The sequence below is a fragment of the Girardinichthys multiradiatus genome, chromosome 8 (assembly GCF_021462225.1).
Source record: "Girardinichthys multiradiatus isolate DD_20200921_A chromosome 8, DD_fGirMul_XY1, whole genome shotgun sequence".
NCBI classification, from domain to species: Eukaryota; Metazoa; Chordata; class Actinopteri; order Cyprinodontiformes; family Goodeidae; genus Girardinichthys; species Girardinichthys multiradiatus.
The window spans coordinates 42,216,074-42,231,851 of NC_061801.1; the positions used below are offsets into that span (position 1 = coordinate 42,216,074).

The window sequence follows — 15,778 nt, forward strand, 5'->3', positions numbered from 1 at the left end:
GACTGGGTGTGTGACTGGGTGTGTGACTGGGTGGATGACTGGGTGGATGAATGGGTGGGTGACTGGGTGGATGACTGGGTGGATAACTGGGTGGATGACTGGGTGTGTGACTGGGTGGATGACTGGGTGTGTGACTGGGTGGATGACTGGGTGTGTGACTGGGTGGATGACTGGGTGGGTGACTGGGTGGATGACTGGGTGGATGACTGGGTGGATGACTGGGTGGATTACTGGGTGGGTGACTGGGTGGATAACTGGGTGGATGACTGGGTGTGTGACTGGGTGGATGACTGGGTGTGTGACTGGGTGGATGACTGGGTGTGTGACTGGGTGGATGACTGGGTGGATGACTGGGTGTGTGACTGGGTGTGTGACTGGGTGGATGACTGGGTGGCTTACTGGGTGTGTGACTGGGTGGATGACTGGGTGGATGACTGGGTGTGTGACTGGGTGTGTGACTGGGTGGATGACTGGGTGGATGACTGGGTGGATGAATGGGTGGGTGACTGGGTGGATGACTGGGTGGATAACTGGGTGGATGACTGGGTGTGTAACTGGGTGGATGACTGGGTGGATGACTGGGTGGATAACTGGGTGGATAACTGGGTGGATGACTGGGTGGATGACTGGGTGGATGACTGGGTGGATGACTGGGTGGATGACTGGGTGGATGACTGGGTGGATGACTGGGTGGATGACTGGGTGGATAACTGGGTGGATGACTGGGTGTGTAACTGGGTGGATAACTGGGCTGATGACTGGGTGGATGACTGGGTGGATAACTGGGTGGATGACTGGGTGGATGACTGGGTGGATGACTGGGTGGATAACTGGGTGGATGACTGGGTGGATGACTGGGTGTGTGACTGGGTGTGTGACTGGGTGGATGACTGGGTGGATGACTGGGTGGATGACTGGGTGGATGACTGGGTGGATGACTGGGTGTGTGACTGGGTGTGTGACTGGGTGTGTGACTGGGTGGATTACTGGGTGTGTGACTGGGTGGATGACTGGGTGGATGACTGGGTGTGTGACTGGGTGTGTGACTGGGTGGATGACTGGGTGGCTTACTGGGTGTGTGACTGGGTGGATGACTGGGTGGATGACTGGGTGGATGACTGGGTGTGTGACTGGGTGTGTGACTGGGTGGATTACTGGGTGGATGACTGGGTGGATGAATGGGTGGGTGACTGGGTGGATGACTGGGTGGATAACTGGGTGGATGACTGGGTGTGTGACTGGGTGGATGACTGGGTGTGTGACTGGGTGGATGACTGGGTGTGTGACTGGGTGGATGACTGGGTGGGTGACTGGGTGGATGACTGGGTGGATGACTGGGTGGATGACTGGGTGGATTACTGGGTGGGTGACTGGGTGGATAACTGGGTGGATGACTGGGTGTGTGACTGGGTGGATGACTGGGTGTGTGACTGGGTGGATGACTGGGTGTGTGACTGGGTGGATGACTGGGTGGATGACTGGGTGGATGACTGGGTGTGTGACTGGGTGTGTGACTGGGTGGATGACTGGGTGGCTTACTGGGTGTGTGACTGGGTGGATGACTGGGTGGATGACTGGGTGTGTGACTGGGTGTGTGACTGGGTGGATGACTGGGTGGATGACTGGGTGGGTGACTGGGTGGATGACTGGGTGGATAACTGGGTGGATGACTGGGTGTGTAACTGGGTGGATGACTGGGTGGATGACTGGGTGGATAACTGGGTGGATAACTGGGTGGATGACTGGGTGGATGACTGGGTGGATGACTGGGTGGATGACTGGGTGGATGACTGGGTGGATAACTGGGTGGATGACTGGGTGGATAACTGGGTGGATGACTGGGTGTGTAACTGGGTGGATAACTGGGTGGATGACTGGGTGGATGACTGGGTGGATAACTGGGTGGATGACTGGGTGGATAACTGGGTGGATAACTGGGTGAATAACTGGGTGGATGACTGGGTGGATAACTGGGTGGATGACTGGGTGGATGACTGGGTGGATGACTGGGTGGATAACTGGGTGGATAACTGGGTGGATGACTGGGTGGATAACTGGGTGGATGACTGGGTGGATGACTGGGTGGATAACTGGGTGGATGACTGGGTGGATGACTGGGTGGATTACTGGGTGGATGACTGGGTGGATGACTGTAGTGGGAAGGGCTCTGGGGACAAGAGAAAGTGCTACACAAGTTCAGGCCATTTACCATTTTTACCATTTAAGATTTTTCACGCCTGAAGTTAAACTGCAGGGAAACATCTGTGAAGCTTTTGTCAAATTTGTTCCATAAAACCCAACTTTTCCTATCAGGCCATCGGGAACGCCAAAACCACACGAAACGACAACAGCAGCCGCTTCGGGAAGTACATCCAGATCGTCTTCAGCAAACATTACCACATTATCGGAGCCAACATGAGGACGTACCTGTTGGAGAAGTCCCGCGTCGTCTTCCAGGTGAGTTCTACTCCTTGCAGCACCACCTGCTGCTGATCAACTCCTCCTGTCTGAGCTGAAGGGCTTTCGCCTGTTTTTTAGGCTGAAGATGAGAGGAATTATCACATCTTCTACCAGCTGTGTGCCTCGGCCAGTTTACCAGAGTTTAAAGAGCTCGGTCTCAGTAAGTCGACCTCTGACCATCTGACAGATTTCATGTTTGGATGTTGGAGAGCTGATCAGGTTGGTGTGTCCTCAGAAGATGTTTCCAGTGACTGATTTCTCTGAGTTTCTCTCTCAGTGAGTGCTGAGGACTTCACCTACACGTCTTTAGGAGAGAACATCTTTATCGATGGAGTTAATGATGCTGAAGACCTAAAAAAGACCAGAGAGGCCTTCACACTGCTGGGTAAAACATCTCATCACCTTGTCTGAGGCATCTGCTTTTTAAACCCTGGGGGGTGACCTCTACTGAAAACAAGTGTTAAACTAAGGAAGGAGGAGCATGAAGACCCAGTTATTGTCTGTGCAGGTATAAAGGAGAGCAGTCAGAGCGGCATCTTTAAGATCATGGCCTCCATCCTTCACCTGGGGAATGTAGAGATCATCTCAGAGCGGGACGGAGAGTCCTGTCATGTCGGTGTAAGTCCAGCAGCATATCTGAGGATCTTTGGGTTTCTGTCAGCTCTCTGACCCGGTCCTCTTTGTACTGCAGAGGAACGACGTCCACCTGCAGCACTTCTGCAGACTTCTGGGTGTGGAGCTGAAGCAGATGGATCACTGGCTCTGCCACAGGAAGCTGGCCACCGCCTCAGAGACCTACGTGAAGACCATGTCTTGCAAACAGGCGAACAACGCCCGCAACGCTCTCGCCAAGCACATCTACGCCCGCCTCTTCGACTGGATTGTGGGGCACATCAACAAGGCGCTGCAGACCTCCTCCAAGCAGCACTCCTTCATCGGGGTTCTGGACATCTACGGGTACACAGAGAGTTGACAGAGCGCCTCCTGTTGGTAGGCTCATGTCATGTAAAGGCTGTTTGTGTTTCTGCAGGTTTGAGACGTTCGAAGTGAACAGCTTTGAGCAGTTCTGCATCAACTACGCCAATGAGAAGCTCCAGCAACAGTTCAACTCTGTGAGTTCTGCAGAACCGACCCGATCACAGCGTCATCTGGATTGTGTTTCTCACCTTCCTCCTTCTGCTCCGTGTCCACAGCATGTCTTCAAGCTGGAGCAGGATGAATACATGAAGGAGAACATCCCCTGGACCCTCATCGACTTCTACGACAACCAGCCCTGCATTGACCTGATCGAGGCCCGGCTTGGTATCTTGGACCTGCTGGATGAGGAGTGCAAAGTAAGGACTTATTTCTTCAGCAGGTTCTGAAACTCCTATCATGCTGGGGGTAACTCATTTGTCTTTTAACCAAAGTGTGGCAACAGGTCCATCTTTTGAACAAAGCATCAAAACCAAAGAAGAATTCTGCTGGTTCTGGTAGCTGTTGTTTATTGGCTGCTGGTGAAGCCTCTTGTCCTTTAAAACTAGAACCTGCCTGAACTTTCTGACCTTAATGTCTACAATCTTTCCACATTCTGGTGCAACGTCACACCAGATTGAGGTCCAACCTGCTGGACAGAGAAGGTTCAGTCTTCCAGAGGACCAGCATTTACATCTCGACTGAGGTTCATTCCTGCAGATGTTTCATTGTGAAGAAGCAGATCCAGAGCTTGTCTCAGTGAACCAAACACTTTCATTATCTATGGGCTTCAGTGCTGAACATCAGACCATCCATCGGATGGGGTGAACAGTTCTATGACTGTTCTCACAGATCGGTTCCTCTGAGCTCCTCCTGCTCGTCTCTAACTGACTGTTTTTCAGGTTCCAAAAGGGACTGATCAGAACTGGGCCCAGAAGCTCTACAAGCAGCAGGCCAGCAGTGCACATTTCCAGAAACCCAGAATGTCCAATACATCCTTCATCATCATCCACTTTGCTGACAAGGTGAGCAGAACCAGACGGGTCATCAGGTCCACAGAACCAATCATGATTTCCGGGAGGAAAAATCTGAGCTTAGAACCGGTTGAAGTGCAGGCGGGTAAAACCGAGACAAACTTAGAACCTTATTTGTTTGCTGAAGAATGGATTCAATTCAGTTTATTTATAAAGCCCCAATTCACAACACATGTCGTCTCAAGGTTCTTCACAACAGTCAGGTTCATACATTCTAATTAATACTAATCATTGAACAGTTCAGTCAGATTCAGTTATTTATTCAAATTGGATAAAAAGTTTTTCTATCTAAGGAAACCCAGCAGATTGCATCCAGTCAGTGACTTGCAGCATTCACTCCTCCTGGATGAGCATGTAGAGACAGTGGACAGTCACTGGTGTTGACTGTGCAGCAATCCCTCATACTGAGCATGCATGTAGCAACAGTGGAGAGGAAAAACTCCCTTTTAACAGGAAGAAACCTCCAGCAGAACCAGAACCAGGCTCAGTGTGAGCGGCCATCTGCCACGACCGACTGGAGGTTAGAGAGAACAGAGCAGAGACACAAAGAGAACAAAGAATCACTGATCCAGGAGTACTTTCTATGGGAAGGAAAAGTAAATGTTAATGGATGTAGCTCCTTTAGTCGTTTCATCTAGAAAGAAAGAACAGATAAACTCTGAGCCAGTTTTCAAGGTTAGAGTCTGAAAGAGAGAACATAGAGTTAGTTACAGTAGAAGCTCAGTCAGTAGCCATGTCTAGGAGAGAGAAAGGGTTAAACACTGAAAGACAGGGCCATGTGGATCATCTGTAGAAGGTGAGCATTAAGTTGTTGCCAGCAGAAGCTTGGATGATGCCCCTCTCCAGAAAGGTGTCACAGGTAGACACAGAGTCAGGCCAGGTGTAGCTTCTAGGAAGAGAAAAGAAAGAACATAAAGTTAGAAGCTGAAATAACAGAAAATAATGCAAAATTGGAGAGTAGTGTGAGAATGTAGCGAAGAGGGTGAAAGTGGTCATTATGTCCTCCAGCAGCCTAAGCCTATAGCAGCATAACTACAGAGATAGTTCAGGATAAACTAAGCCACTCTAACTATAAGCTTTATCAAAAAGGAAAGTTTTAAGCCTAGTCTTAAAAGTAGACAGGGTGTCTGCCTCACAGACTAAAACTGGGAGCTGGTTCCACAGGAGAGGAGCCTGATAACTAAAGGATCTGCCTCCCATTCTACTTCTAGAGATCAGCTTAGATCAGGTGTATGGGTCAAATATCAGTATATTGTGAAAAACCCTTCTGTCCCTCCTTTCAGAGAGTCAGTCAGTCAGTCATTTTCTACCGCTTATTCCATAGTGGGTCACGGGGGAGCTGGTGCTTATCTCCAACAGTCTATGGGCGAGAGGCTGGGTTCACCCTGGACAGGTCGCCAGTCCATCGCAGGGCAACACACAAACAACCAAGCACACACTCATTCATACACCTAAGGGCAATTTAGAGAGACCAATTAACCTAACAGGCATGTTTTTGGGAGGAAGCCGGAGAACCCGGTGAGAACCCACGCATGCATGGGGAGAACATGCAAACTCCATGCAGAAAGACCCCAGGCTGGGAATCGAACCCAGGACCTTCTAGCTGCGAGGCAACAGTGCTACCTACTGCGCCACCGTGCTGCCCCCCTTTCAGGAAGTGAAGCTCATATATTCTTTAGATTCATCACACAGTGAAATATTTCAAGCATTTATTTCTTGTAATTCTGATGATTCTGCTTGAAAATGAAAACCCAAATTTAGTCTCAGAACATCACTGAATTACATCAGATCAATAGAAATGACATTTTAATGAGAAATGTCAGGTTTGTGAAAACTGTTAATTTCTATTGACTCAGTACCTGGTCTGGGCTCCTTTTGCATGAATTACTGCATCAATGCAGCTTAGCATGGATGACCTCAGCCTGTGGTTCTGTTGAGGTGTTTTGGAAGCCCAGGTTGCTTTGATAGTGACCTTCAGGTCATCTGCATTGTTGGTTCTGGTGTCTCTCATCTTCCTCTTGTCAGAACTCCATAGGTTCCATAAGGGGTTCACGTCAGGCCAGTTTGCAAGCCAGTCAAGCTCAGTAGCACCATGGTAATTGAACCAGGTTTTGGTACCTATGACAGTGTGGGCCAGTACCAAGCCCTGCTAGAAAAGGAAATCAGTATCTCCATAAAGCTTGTCGGCAGAGGGAAGCAGGAAGTGCTCTAAAATGTCCTGGTAGATGGCTGTGTTGAGCTCGGACCAGAACCAGCAGATGACATGACACACCCAACAATCCAGTTCTGGTTCTCCTCAGCCCAGATAAGAAGCTTGAAGCCCATGTCTAGGACCCATCTGTGTGTAGTGGTTCTGGATGCACTGACTCCAGCCTCAGTCCACCCCTTGTGAAGCTTCCAGATTCCTGAATGAGTTCTGCTTGACAATCCTTTCAAGGCTGCAGTTAGCCCTGTTGCTGCTGCACTTTTTCCTTCCACTCAACTTTCTAGGGATATGCTTGGATATAGCTCTCTGTGAACAACCAGCTTCTTCAGCAATGACCTTTTGTGGCTCTCCTCCTTGTGAAGGGTGTCTATGACTGTCTTCTGGACATCTGTCCAGCCAGCTGTCTCCTCCATGGTTGTCTCCTACTGACCCAGACTGAGACCGTCTAGAGGCTCAGGAAACCCTTGCAGGTGTTTGGAGTTAATTAAGGTGGGACACCATGATGTTCCAATGTTTCACTTTTTCACAATATTCTAATGTTCTGAGACGAAGAGTTTTGGGTTTTCATTCTCTCCATCAACCCGTACCAGCAGCTTCAGAATCATAGGGAGGAGGTGATCACCACCTACAGCGTTCAGAACATGGGCGACATGGACCCTCACATCTGTGAGCCAGAGTCACCAGAATTACAGGAAATAAAGGCTTGACATATTTCAGTCTAGTGTGACGGATCTCTGAGCTTCACTTCCTGACATGAGGGACTAAAATGAGATGTATCCAGCAGAGGGCAGTGTGACTGAGATCCTGAAGGATCGGATCAAGGTTCTGACTGGGTTTTAGGGTTTATGTCTCAGGTTTTCCTCCTCTTCCTCTCATCATCTTCATCCTGAGTGGTGTGATCCTGCAGGTGGAGTATCAGTGTGAAGGCTTCCTGGAGAAGAACAGAGACACAGTCTATGAGGAGCAGATCAACATCCTCAAGGCCAGCACGGTAGGAACCAGAACCAGGTTCTGAGTGGTCTCAGCCCAGTTTGGACCATAAACTGTCGTCCTTCCTGTTTCCTCCCAGTTTCAGCTGGTTGCTGATCTGTTCCAAGACAAAGACGACGTCTCCTCCTCTAAACCCTCCAAGGTGAACGTCCGGGCCCTGAAAACTGTTCCCAAAGTTCCCAACAAGGAGCACAGGAAGACCGTGGGACATCAGGTGAGTTTGGTTCTGCAGGAACATTCTCTTAATTTCCTTGTTCTGGTTCTGAACGTTGGTTCTGTTTCAGTTCCGCTCGTCGCTGCATCTCCTAATGGACACTCTGAACGCCACAACGCCTCACTACGTCCGCTGCATCAAACCCAACGACTTCAAGGAGGCCTTCTCGTGAGTTAGAACTTTATAGAACCGTTACAGTCCAGGGCCAGGACGATGGTTCTGTTCAGATACGGACAGGTTACAGAGCTGCTGGTGGAACACTGTCCTGATATCAAGGAATGAAGATAAATCTATTTAAATACCGGCTTCTGGTTCTGGTTCCTTTATGCTGCAGGTATCAGAGGGATTCAACAGAACTCAGTCCATCACAGCAGAACTTTCTGTTTGTGATTGATCCTGAGTGGTTCCACACTGAATCTAAGTTCATGGCGCTCTGTTTAAACCTCAGACTGGACTCAGAGATTCTCTTTGTGTCCGTTCAGCTTCGTCTCTCTGAGACGTTCAGAATCAAGCCCAGAACCTCTGTTCCTGCAGCTCTTTCAGAACATTCAGAGGTTAAACAGCTCTGTGGTTCTGTCCCAGTCCGCCTCTGCAGCAGATAAACATCTGTGCAGGAATGTGATGTGAGTGTGTGTCAGAACAAATCTTATTAAGGTCACATGTTTTGGGTCGGGCTGCGCTTTCAGCAGTCAGTCGACTGGTTGCAGCTGCTGCAGAGTTTGTCCTGATGCTTAACAAGAAGATGAGGGGAACCTCCATGTTCTGACCCGACCTGGCTGTCACACCGCATTATGTCTTAGTTTTAACATGTTTGTATTTCTGCAGGTTCGACTCACAGCGGGCCGTGCAGCAGCTCCGAGCCTGCGGAGTTCTGGAGACGATCCGGATCAGCGCGGCCGGGTATCCGTCCAGGTGAGGAACATGTTCATCAGATGATTGTCCTGTTTTCATCAGCTTCAGAACCGCATTCAGACGGGCTGGATAACGTGCGTTCTGTGTGTGCAGGTGGACCTACCCCGACTTCTTCAGTAGGTACCGGGTTCTGATGAAGAAGTCAGACATCACGTCAGCAGATAAGAAGCAGGTGTGCAAGAACCTGCTGGAGACGCTGATAAAGGTGAGAAATGGCACACAGTTTACAGGAGCTGCTGGTTCTGATCCAGTAACACACACTCAGTCTGGACCACAACACCGGGTCTGTAAATAGACAATAATCAGGAAATCAGATCATTTATTCTAGATGCTGAACTTTTGAAGTAATTATTTAAAGAACTGTGTGAAGTTCAGCATGAAGGATCAGGAAGCAGGAGGTGGAACCACATCTTCTCAGGCCCTTCAGCTTCATCCTCGATGATCAGATTATTTGTCTCACTAAAATAAAACTAAATATAAGTTTATGTCGGATTAAATGTGGTAAATGTTAAAATCCTCAAATCTTCAAATCAGAAATAAACGGAAGATAAAAATGAAAAATGTTCCCAGATTCAAGAGATGAAGGAAAACCTTAAATGGACCAAATCTTCAGGCTGCAGGAGGAGAACCAGTGAGGAGACATGCAGAACATTCACCTCAGAGGTTCTTCTGTTTGGTTCTGGTCATCATGTTCTTCATTCGAACAGTTCAGCCTTTATCAGAACCACTGAACACAGTAACTGGGCTTCAGGCATGGTGGTGGCTCAGATTGTTCTGTCACATTATGGGTTCCATATCAAAGTTTCTCAGGTTCCTAGTTGACAGAGACCCAGAGCTTTTCAAAGTTCTCGGTCCTGTTCAGAATCTGACGTGTTACATGTTTTCATCTCTTCTGCTCTGAGTCGGTATGTGACCCGCTGAGAGTCCGAATCTCCGTCTGTTCTCCCAACAGGAACCCGACATGTTCCAGTTTGGAAAGACCAAGATCTTCTTCCGAGCCGGTCAGGTGGCCTACCTGGAGAAGCTGCGGGCTGATAATTTCAGATCGGCCTGCATCAAGATCCAGAAGACGGTCCGAGGCTGGCTGCAGAGGATTCGGTACCGCAAGATCCGCAAGGCTGCCATCGGCCTACAGAGATACGGCCGAGGCTACCTGGCTCGCAGGTGAGGTTTCCTCAGCCCCCGATTGGTCCAAACAGATTCTGGTGTCTGACACGTGCTGTTCTCCTGCAGGTACGCAGAGTTCCTGCGTCAGAACCGAGCCGCCCTGATCTGTCAGAAACAGTACCGCATGGTCCGAGAAAGGAGGAACTACCTGAGGATCAGATGGGCCGTGGTCACCATCCAGGCCTACACCCGAGGAATGTTCACCCGCAGGATCTACTGGGAGGTACAGAACCAGCACCACAGCCTGAGTCTTGATCGGCCCACATCACATTTAGAAGCTCATGACTGAGTGGTTCTGATGAGGTAAACGGACATTAATAAGCTGTAATCAGAGGTTGTAACGAGTCAGGGTTCCAGCAGGAGGCAGCATGTTCTGTAGAACTTTTCCCTGAGCACAGAGCGCTGATCCGTGGTGCAGATGGACCACGGTGATGTTTCTGTGGAAAAGTGTCCCTCAGCAGCCTGCAGCCATGACCGTGCTTCCAGCCTCTCAGTCATTGTTTTCCTGCATAAACTGTGAACCTGAAGCAGGCTGAAGACTGAAGCCAAAACTCCACCAGGTTCAGTCAAACATCTAGTCAGAATGACGATAGACGTGTTCTTCTACAAAATGTTGGATGTTTGCACTTTAACCTCAAGTAATCTGACTCCTGCAGTCTGGTGAGCTTTAGATCACAGTTTATCCAGCATGTGCTCTGGATTCTTCTGTCTCTTTCATATTGAAACATCATCAGAACCTCTGCTGAGGGAACTTTCCAGGTTTCTGTTTGTGCACCATCTGCTGGTAGCTGAGCTCTACTGCAGAAACAGATAATAAACAGGATCATGTGGCTGCAACAAAGTACGCCTTGTTATCTCGAGTAAGGACAGTGGTTCTAAACCACTCCTAAACCCTCTAAAAACCTGGAACCTTCCTTTGTAATAACTCAAACATAGAAAACAAAGCTTTTATTTTGAAGTGTGTCTGAATCTTATTCTGAAAGGCTAATTTCATCCCGTTATCACAGGTTTAGCCCATTTAGTAATTCAGAAGCTGCTTTCTGTGGTCTAAAATATCAATCATTGAGGCTTTTATTTTGTAGAATATTATTCTGAAAGCCCAGCATAATCCCACAATAAAGTGAAGAGTCTAACATGTGACTTATTGGGCTTTTATTTTAAAAGTCTAAATTAATCCCTTGTTGATCTAACCCTAATCATCTAACGTATATACTGTAAGTCTTAGGCTCTTATTTTGAAGGACAAATACATCTCCTGTTGATCACCAGTGTTGCCCAATAGGAATTTGAGTCTTTCTTTTGTTTTAATCTTTCCCTTTAAAAATAGACTTTTATTTTGTAGAGAATCTGTGTGCTTTACTTTGAAAGTCCAGACGGAACCTTCTCTGGTGACCTTTTAGTTTCAACTCGTGCTGCCTTTCTTCAAACCATAATAAGCTGACCTGAAATAGATTTAACCTCGCTGCTGTTTAGTTACTGATCACTGGTTCCTCTGCAGTTCCTGCTGCACCACAAGGCCATGGTCATCCAGAAGAACGTCCGCGGCTGGCTGCAGAGGAAGAAGTTCAGGCGGGCGCGGGATGCCGCCATCATCATCCAGTGCGCCTTCAGAAGAATAAAAGCCAAACGGCAGCTGAAGGAGCTGAAAATCGAAGCTCGCACCGCAGAACATCACAAGAAGCTCAACACAGGCCTGGAGAAGAAGATCTTTGAGCAGCAGAAAAGGTTGGACGAGCAGGTATGAGCACACACACCCGCACCTTCAGGTCCACAGGGTCACAGGAACACCACCAACACTGTGTCGGTTTCAGTCCCAGGAGTACAAAACCCAGATCAAGCAGCTGCTGACGGAGAACACCTCACTGGGCTCAGAGGTGACGAAGCTGCAGAAGGAGCTGGAGCTGATCCAGAACCAGCAGCCTGATGGAGGTCAGATGGTGTCGCTGCAGGAGGAGTTGAAGAGGCTGCAGGAGGAGCTGCAGGAGGCGCATACCCAGAGGAAGAGGATGGAGGAGGAGCACGGCAGTGAGAAGCTCAGCCTCACTCAGGTGAGAGTACACCTGAGATTTTGATGTCACTGATATCCGTGGAGACATCTGGGTTAGAAGGTTCAGGTCTGGAGCAAAGTTCTGTAAATGTGCGGAGGTCTGCTGGTTTTGCGGTCTGAGTTCTCCCTGAAGGTCTCAGATTTATCTTCATTGTCACCTGAACTCAACGATGACGATGATGATGATGTGTTTGATCCTCAGCGGGTGGAGGAGCTGGAGAGAGAAAACTCTCTGCTGAAGACTGAGAAGGAGGAGATGAACCGGCGGATCCAGCAGACGTCCAAGAACTCTGCTGGTAAGAGTCTGAGCTGAAACAGGAACCAGGAGTGGGGTCCAGATAATCCAGGTTCATGTTCTCCACAATAACCATCTTCTGTTTGTCCATCAGAGGTGAACAACACATCTCTGCTGACTGAGCTCGATCAGGAGCGGGAGCGCTACCAGAACCTGGTCAAAGAGTTCTCCAGGCTGGAGCACAGATATGACAACCTGAAAGAGGAGATGTCTCTGAGCAAGGTGAGACTGACCTCAGATCAGCTGCAGAAGAACTCTGTAGACCCGTGGATCACTTGAAGCAGTAAAACTGTCAGATGTTGGAGGAAATGATCTTTAGCTTGAGGAGCATCCGGAGAAGGTTGCAGATGGCAGAGCAGAATCCGATGCTGAGAAGAGGCTTGGTTCTGCCCGAAGTGAACCAGGTTGTCAGACCCATACCGAGCTCTTTATCAGCAATAAGTCACAACCCAGTAGTTTGACACACGGTTCCTTTCACTTGAAGGAACCAGTTCTGGTCTTTTAATAGATGTTGGCCAAGCAGAGACCTTCTCCACCTCAGCTCTTCACCCTGAGCTTCTGTCTGTAGCAGCTTCGCTTCTCTGGGCCGTTTAATTGATTGTTTCTGGGCAGCTATCAGAACTCTGGGTGATGTTTAACAGTTGAAGGAACAGAATCATGATAAACATATATGTTTATAACTGGACTGAACCAAAGTTCTGAGTCCTTTCAGTCCGTGTTAACCTCTGGTCTTCTTCAGTTCCACCCCGGCCACCAGAGGAATCCGTCCACTCAGAGCAGCCAGGAGTCGGACTCGAACTACCCGTCTTTCTCCCTCTCAGAGGTGGGAGACACTGAGGACTCCATTCAGCTGGTGGACGTGAGTCAGGGGGCGGAGCTTCTCCTTTCTGTTGAAAGATGTGTTCTGTTAGAACCGGGTCAATTCTGTGTGGTGCGGCTGGTTTTCAGGAGATGGGTGTAGAGAAGGCTGCGATGGACATCAGTGTGTTCTTGAAGCTGCAGAAACGAGTGAGGGAGCTGGAGACGGAGAATAAGAGGCTGCAGGTCAACCTGGACAAGATGGAGGAGCTCGCCAAGCGTAAGGTGAGCGTTCTGTCTGCCAGCGTTAGGAAGGGTCTGCTGATGTGGACTTCATCTGCAGCATCCACTAAACCTTAACGTTCTGCAGGAAATAATTCACGTTTTTCTTCCTCTGAAGGGTCCTGAGACCAAGAGTCCAACATCTGACGTGGAGACTGCAGATCTGGCCTACAACAACCTCAAGGTACTCAGAGGAACCGTCTCCATCTTGTTTGTGCAGGTTTGAGTTTAGAACATCGGGGCTGCTGATTTTACATGAAGTCATCACCATCTCCTTTAAATCCTAAATGGTTGCTAATCTGAAACATGATCCTAGAAGCAGGAAGCCAGCAGCTAGAAGAGATTTCTGTTGCATTAGAAGTCTGGTGTGACCTTTAGAAGAAGCTTATAGGAGAACGTTTTAGAGGTTAGTGGTGTTCTCTGCTCTGCTCCAGTTTCCTTAGATCTGGAGATGAAGAAGAGCTATGATTTCCAGTTGGACCAAAAATAATAACTTCAGTTTTATTTTCATTGGAGTTTAGAAAATTTGAAGTCATCCAAGCTTTGACCTTGGTGAGGTTCTAGTGGAAAACGACCGTTGTGTTTCAGCTGGAAGTAGACCTGAGCATCATCTGCATTTGAGATGTTGAATTTTCTATGGATAAGATAAGATTGACTTTATTGATCTCACAACGGAGAAATTACTTCAGATGGAACCTGATCAGAGCATGTATTGAAAATAAAATGGGTCCTATAAGGGATCCTTGGGGATCTCCACATGTGAGGGAAGCTGAGGAGGAAACAGATTCTCAGAGGCTTCAGGAGAAACTTCTGTCAGACAAATAAGACCTGATCCAGTCCAATGCAGAGCCTTGGATACCACCTAGGTCCAGCTGGGAGATCTAAATATTGTGGTCAGCTGTATCAAAGACAGCCGTCAAGGCCTTTAAGCAGCTGAGTCTCCTGTACCTGCAGCTAATGAAACATCTTTAAACCTTGTGCAGTTTCAGTTCTGTGAAGGCTTTTAAACCAGATTAAAACATTCAAAAAATGTGGCGTTAATTTACAAAGGACTCAAGCTGAATAAAAACTATCCTTTCAAAATGTTCTGATTAAAAAGGAAGTTTTAAAATGGGCCTAAAATTCGAATCAATGTTATATTTCATCAGTGACTGTATGTCTAAAACAGGCTGAAAAACCTGAACGGATATGCTGTTAAACGTCTCTGAAGTATTAGACTCAACATCTTTCAACTTATTCTCTGAAAATGCAGCTGGGAGGAGATCATTTGGACAGGAGGGGGTTTTCATGCTGGTAACTGTTTCCTCCAGCTGGGTAAAGCACAGAGGCTCCAACTGCTGGAAGATAAAAGTTTTCAAGGAACACTCTGATTGGATGAAGAGAGCTGTCTGTGATTGGCTCACACCATACATACTTTTTGTCTACCAGGTCTGACTATAGTTTGCTTTAGTTCAGACCTGGAACATCTTTGATTAGCTAGTTCGGTGCTGAAGGATTTTATGGTCTGGGTGGAAAAATGTGACACACCCGCTGTTCCCATTTAGATCAGACTGCACACAGTGAATAAAAGAACTGGTTCATGATTAAGGTTGAAATTTTCTGTAAAATTTAAATGTATAGAGAATCTAAAACTCTGCAAACTGTGGGAAACAATGTAGCCAGACCTCAAAATTCTCAGCGACCCATTTACTTGTAATTGTTCAGTCTAACATACTGAATGAGAACCAGGCCGACTTCATCATCTCCTGGATTTACTAACATTAGTTACATTAATGTTGAAGCTGTGGAGCCATCTGGTGGCAATGAGACTTATAGCTGGGTGTCGTCTGCATAGAGTGTTACAGGCAACCATGCATGAACGGAAGTACGACTGGAGAACAAATGTCAGAGAAGTTCATCTCTAATATCTCTCCAAAGAGAGTTTGTTGGTGCTGTAAAGCTTTCTTTAACAACACTGTTGAGAATTAGATGTTCAAAGACTACAATGATGTTTCAACATTTCTGATGTCACCAGTAAAACCAGTTAAAGTGTTGGTGGTAACAGAATCTGTGTTCCTCAGAGACAGGAGCTCGAATTAGAAAACAAGAAACTGAAGAATGACCTGAATGAGCTGAGGAAGACCATTGCTGAGCGCGCATCACAGGACAGCTCATCCAATGAGCTGCAGGACAGCTACAACCTGCTGCTCAGTCAGCTGAAAGCAGCCAGTGAGGAGCTAGACGCCCGTAAGGAGGAGGTGCTTATCCTGAGGACTCAGATTGTGAGCAACGCCCAGCTGCAGGAGAAGAGCGAACGCATTGTGAGTCTCATGCATTCAGGCAGTTTGAGTTTCAGTATAAAACTGAGAGGAGAGACGATCAGATATTTGCCAGATGAACCCGAACATCATCTACTGAGAAGTTCATGTTTGCAAGTGTTG

The 15,778-nt window shown here is 47.9% G+C and overlaps 1 protein-coding gene across 2 annotated transcripts in view; it reads left to right on the top strand.

Moving 5' to 3' along the window:
• myo5b (myosin VB) overlaps positions 1-15,778 on the top strand; it is a 59,850-nt gene that overhangs the window by 31,818 nt on the left and 12,254 nt on the right. For both annotated transcript variants that reach the window (XM_047371803.1, XM_047371804.1), the window contains exons 6-28: positions 2,314-2,457; positions 2,539-2,620; positions 2,738-2,845; positions 2,969-3,078; positions 3,152-3,417; positions 3,491-3,572; positions 3,654-3,794; positions 4,317-4,439; positions 7,562-7,645; positions 7,724-7,858; positions 7,929-8,026; positions 8,684-8,770; positions 8,864-8,975; positions 9,723-9,934; positions 10,004-10,160; positions 11,435-11,674; positions 11,748-11,984; positions 12,186-12,279; positions 12,373-12,500; positions 13,018-13,137; positions 13,227-13,361; positions 13,477-13,542; positions 15,419-15,658. In XM_047371803.1, the coding sequence (XP_047227759.1) occupies positions 2,314-2,457; positions 2,539-2,620; positions 2,738-2,845; positions 2,969-3,078; positions 3,152-3,417; positions 3,491-3,572; positions 3,654-3,794; positions 4,317-4,439; positions 7,562-7,645; positions 7,724-7,858; positions 7,929-8,026; positions 8,684-8,770; positions 8,864-8,975; positions 9,723-9,934; positions 10,004-10,160; positions 11,435-11,674; positions 11,748-11,984; positions 12,186-12,279; positions 12,373-12,500; positions 13,018-13,137; positions 13,227-13,361; positions 13,477-13,542; positions 15,419-15,658 (3,201 nt within the window). The remainder of the gene's footprint in view (positions 1-2,313; positions 2,458-2,538; positions 2,621-2,737; positions 2,846-2,968; positions 3,079-3,151; positions 3,418-3,490; positions 3,573-3,653; positions 3,795-4,316; positions 4,440-7,561; positions 7,646-7,723; positions 7,859-7,928; positions 8,027-8,683; positions 8,771-8,863; positions 8,976-9,722; positions 9,935-10,003; positions 10,161-11,434; positions 11,675-11,747; positions 11,985-12,185; positions 12,280-12,372; positions 12,501-13,017; positions 13,138-13,226; positions 13,362-13,476; positions 13,543-15,418; positions 15,659-15,778) is intronic.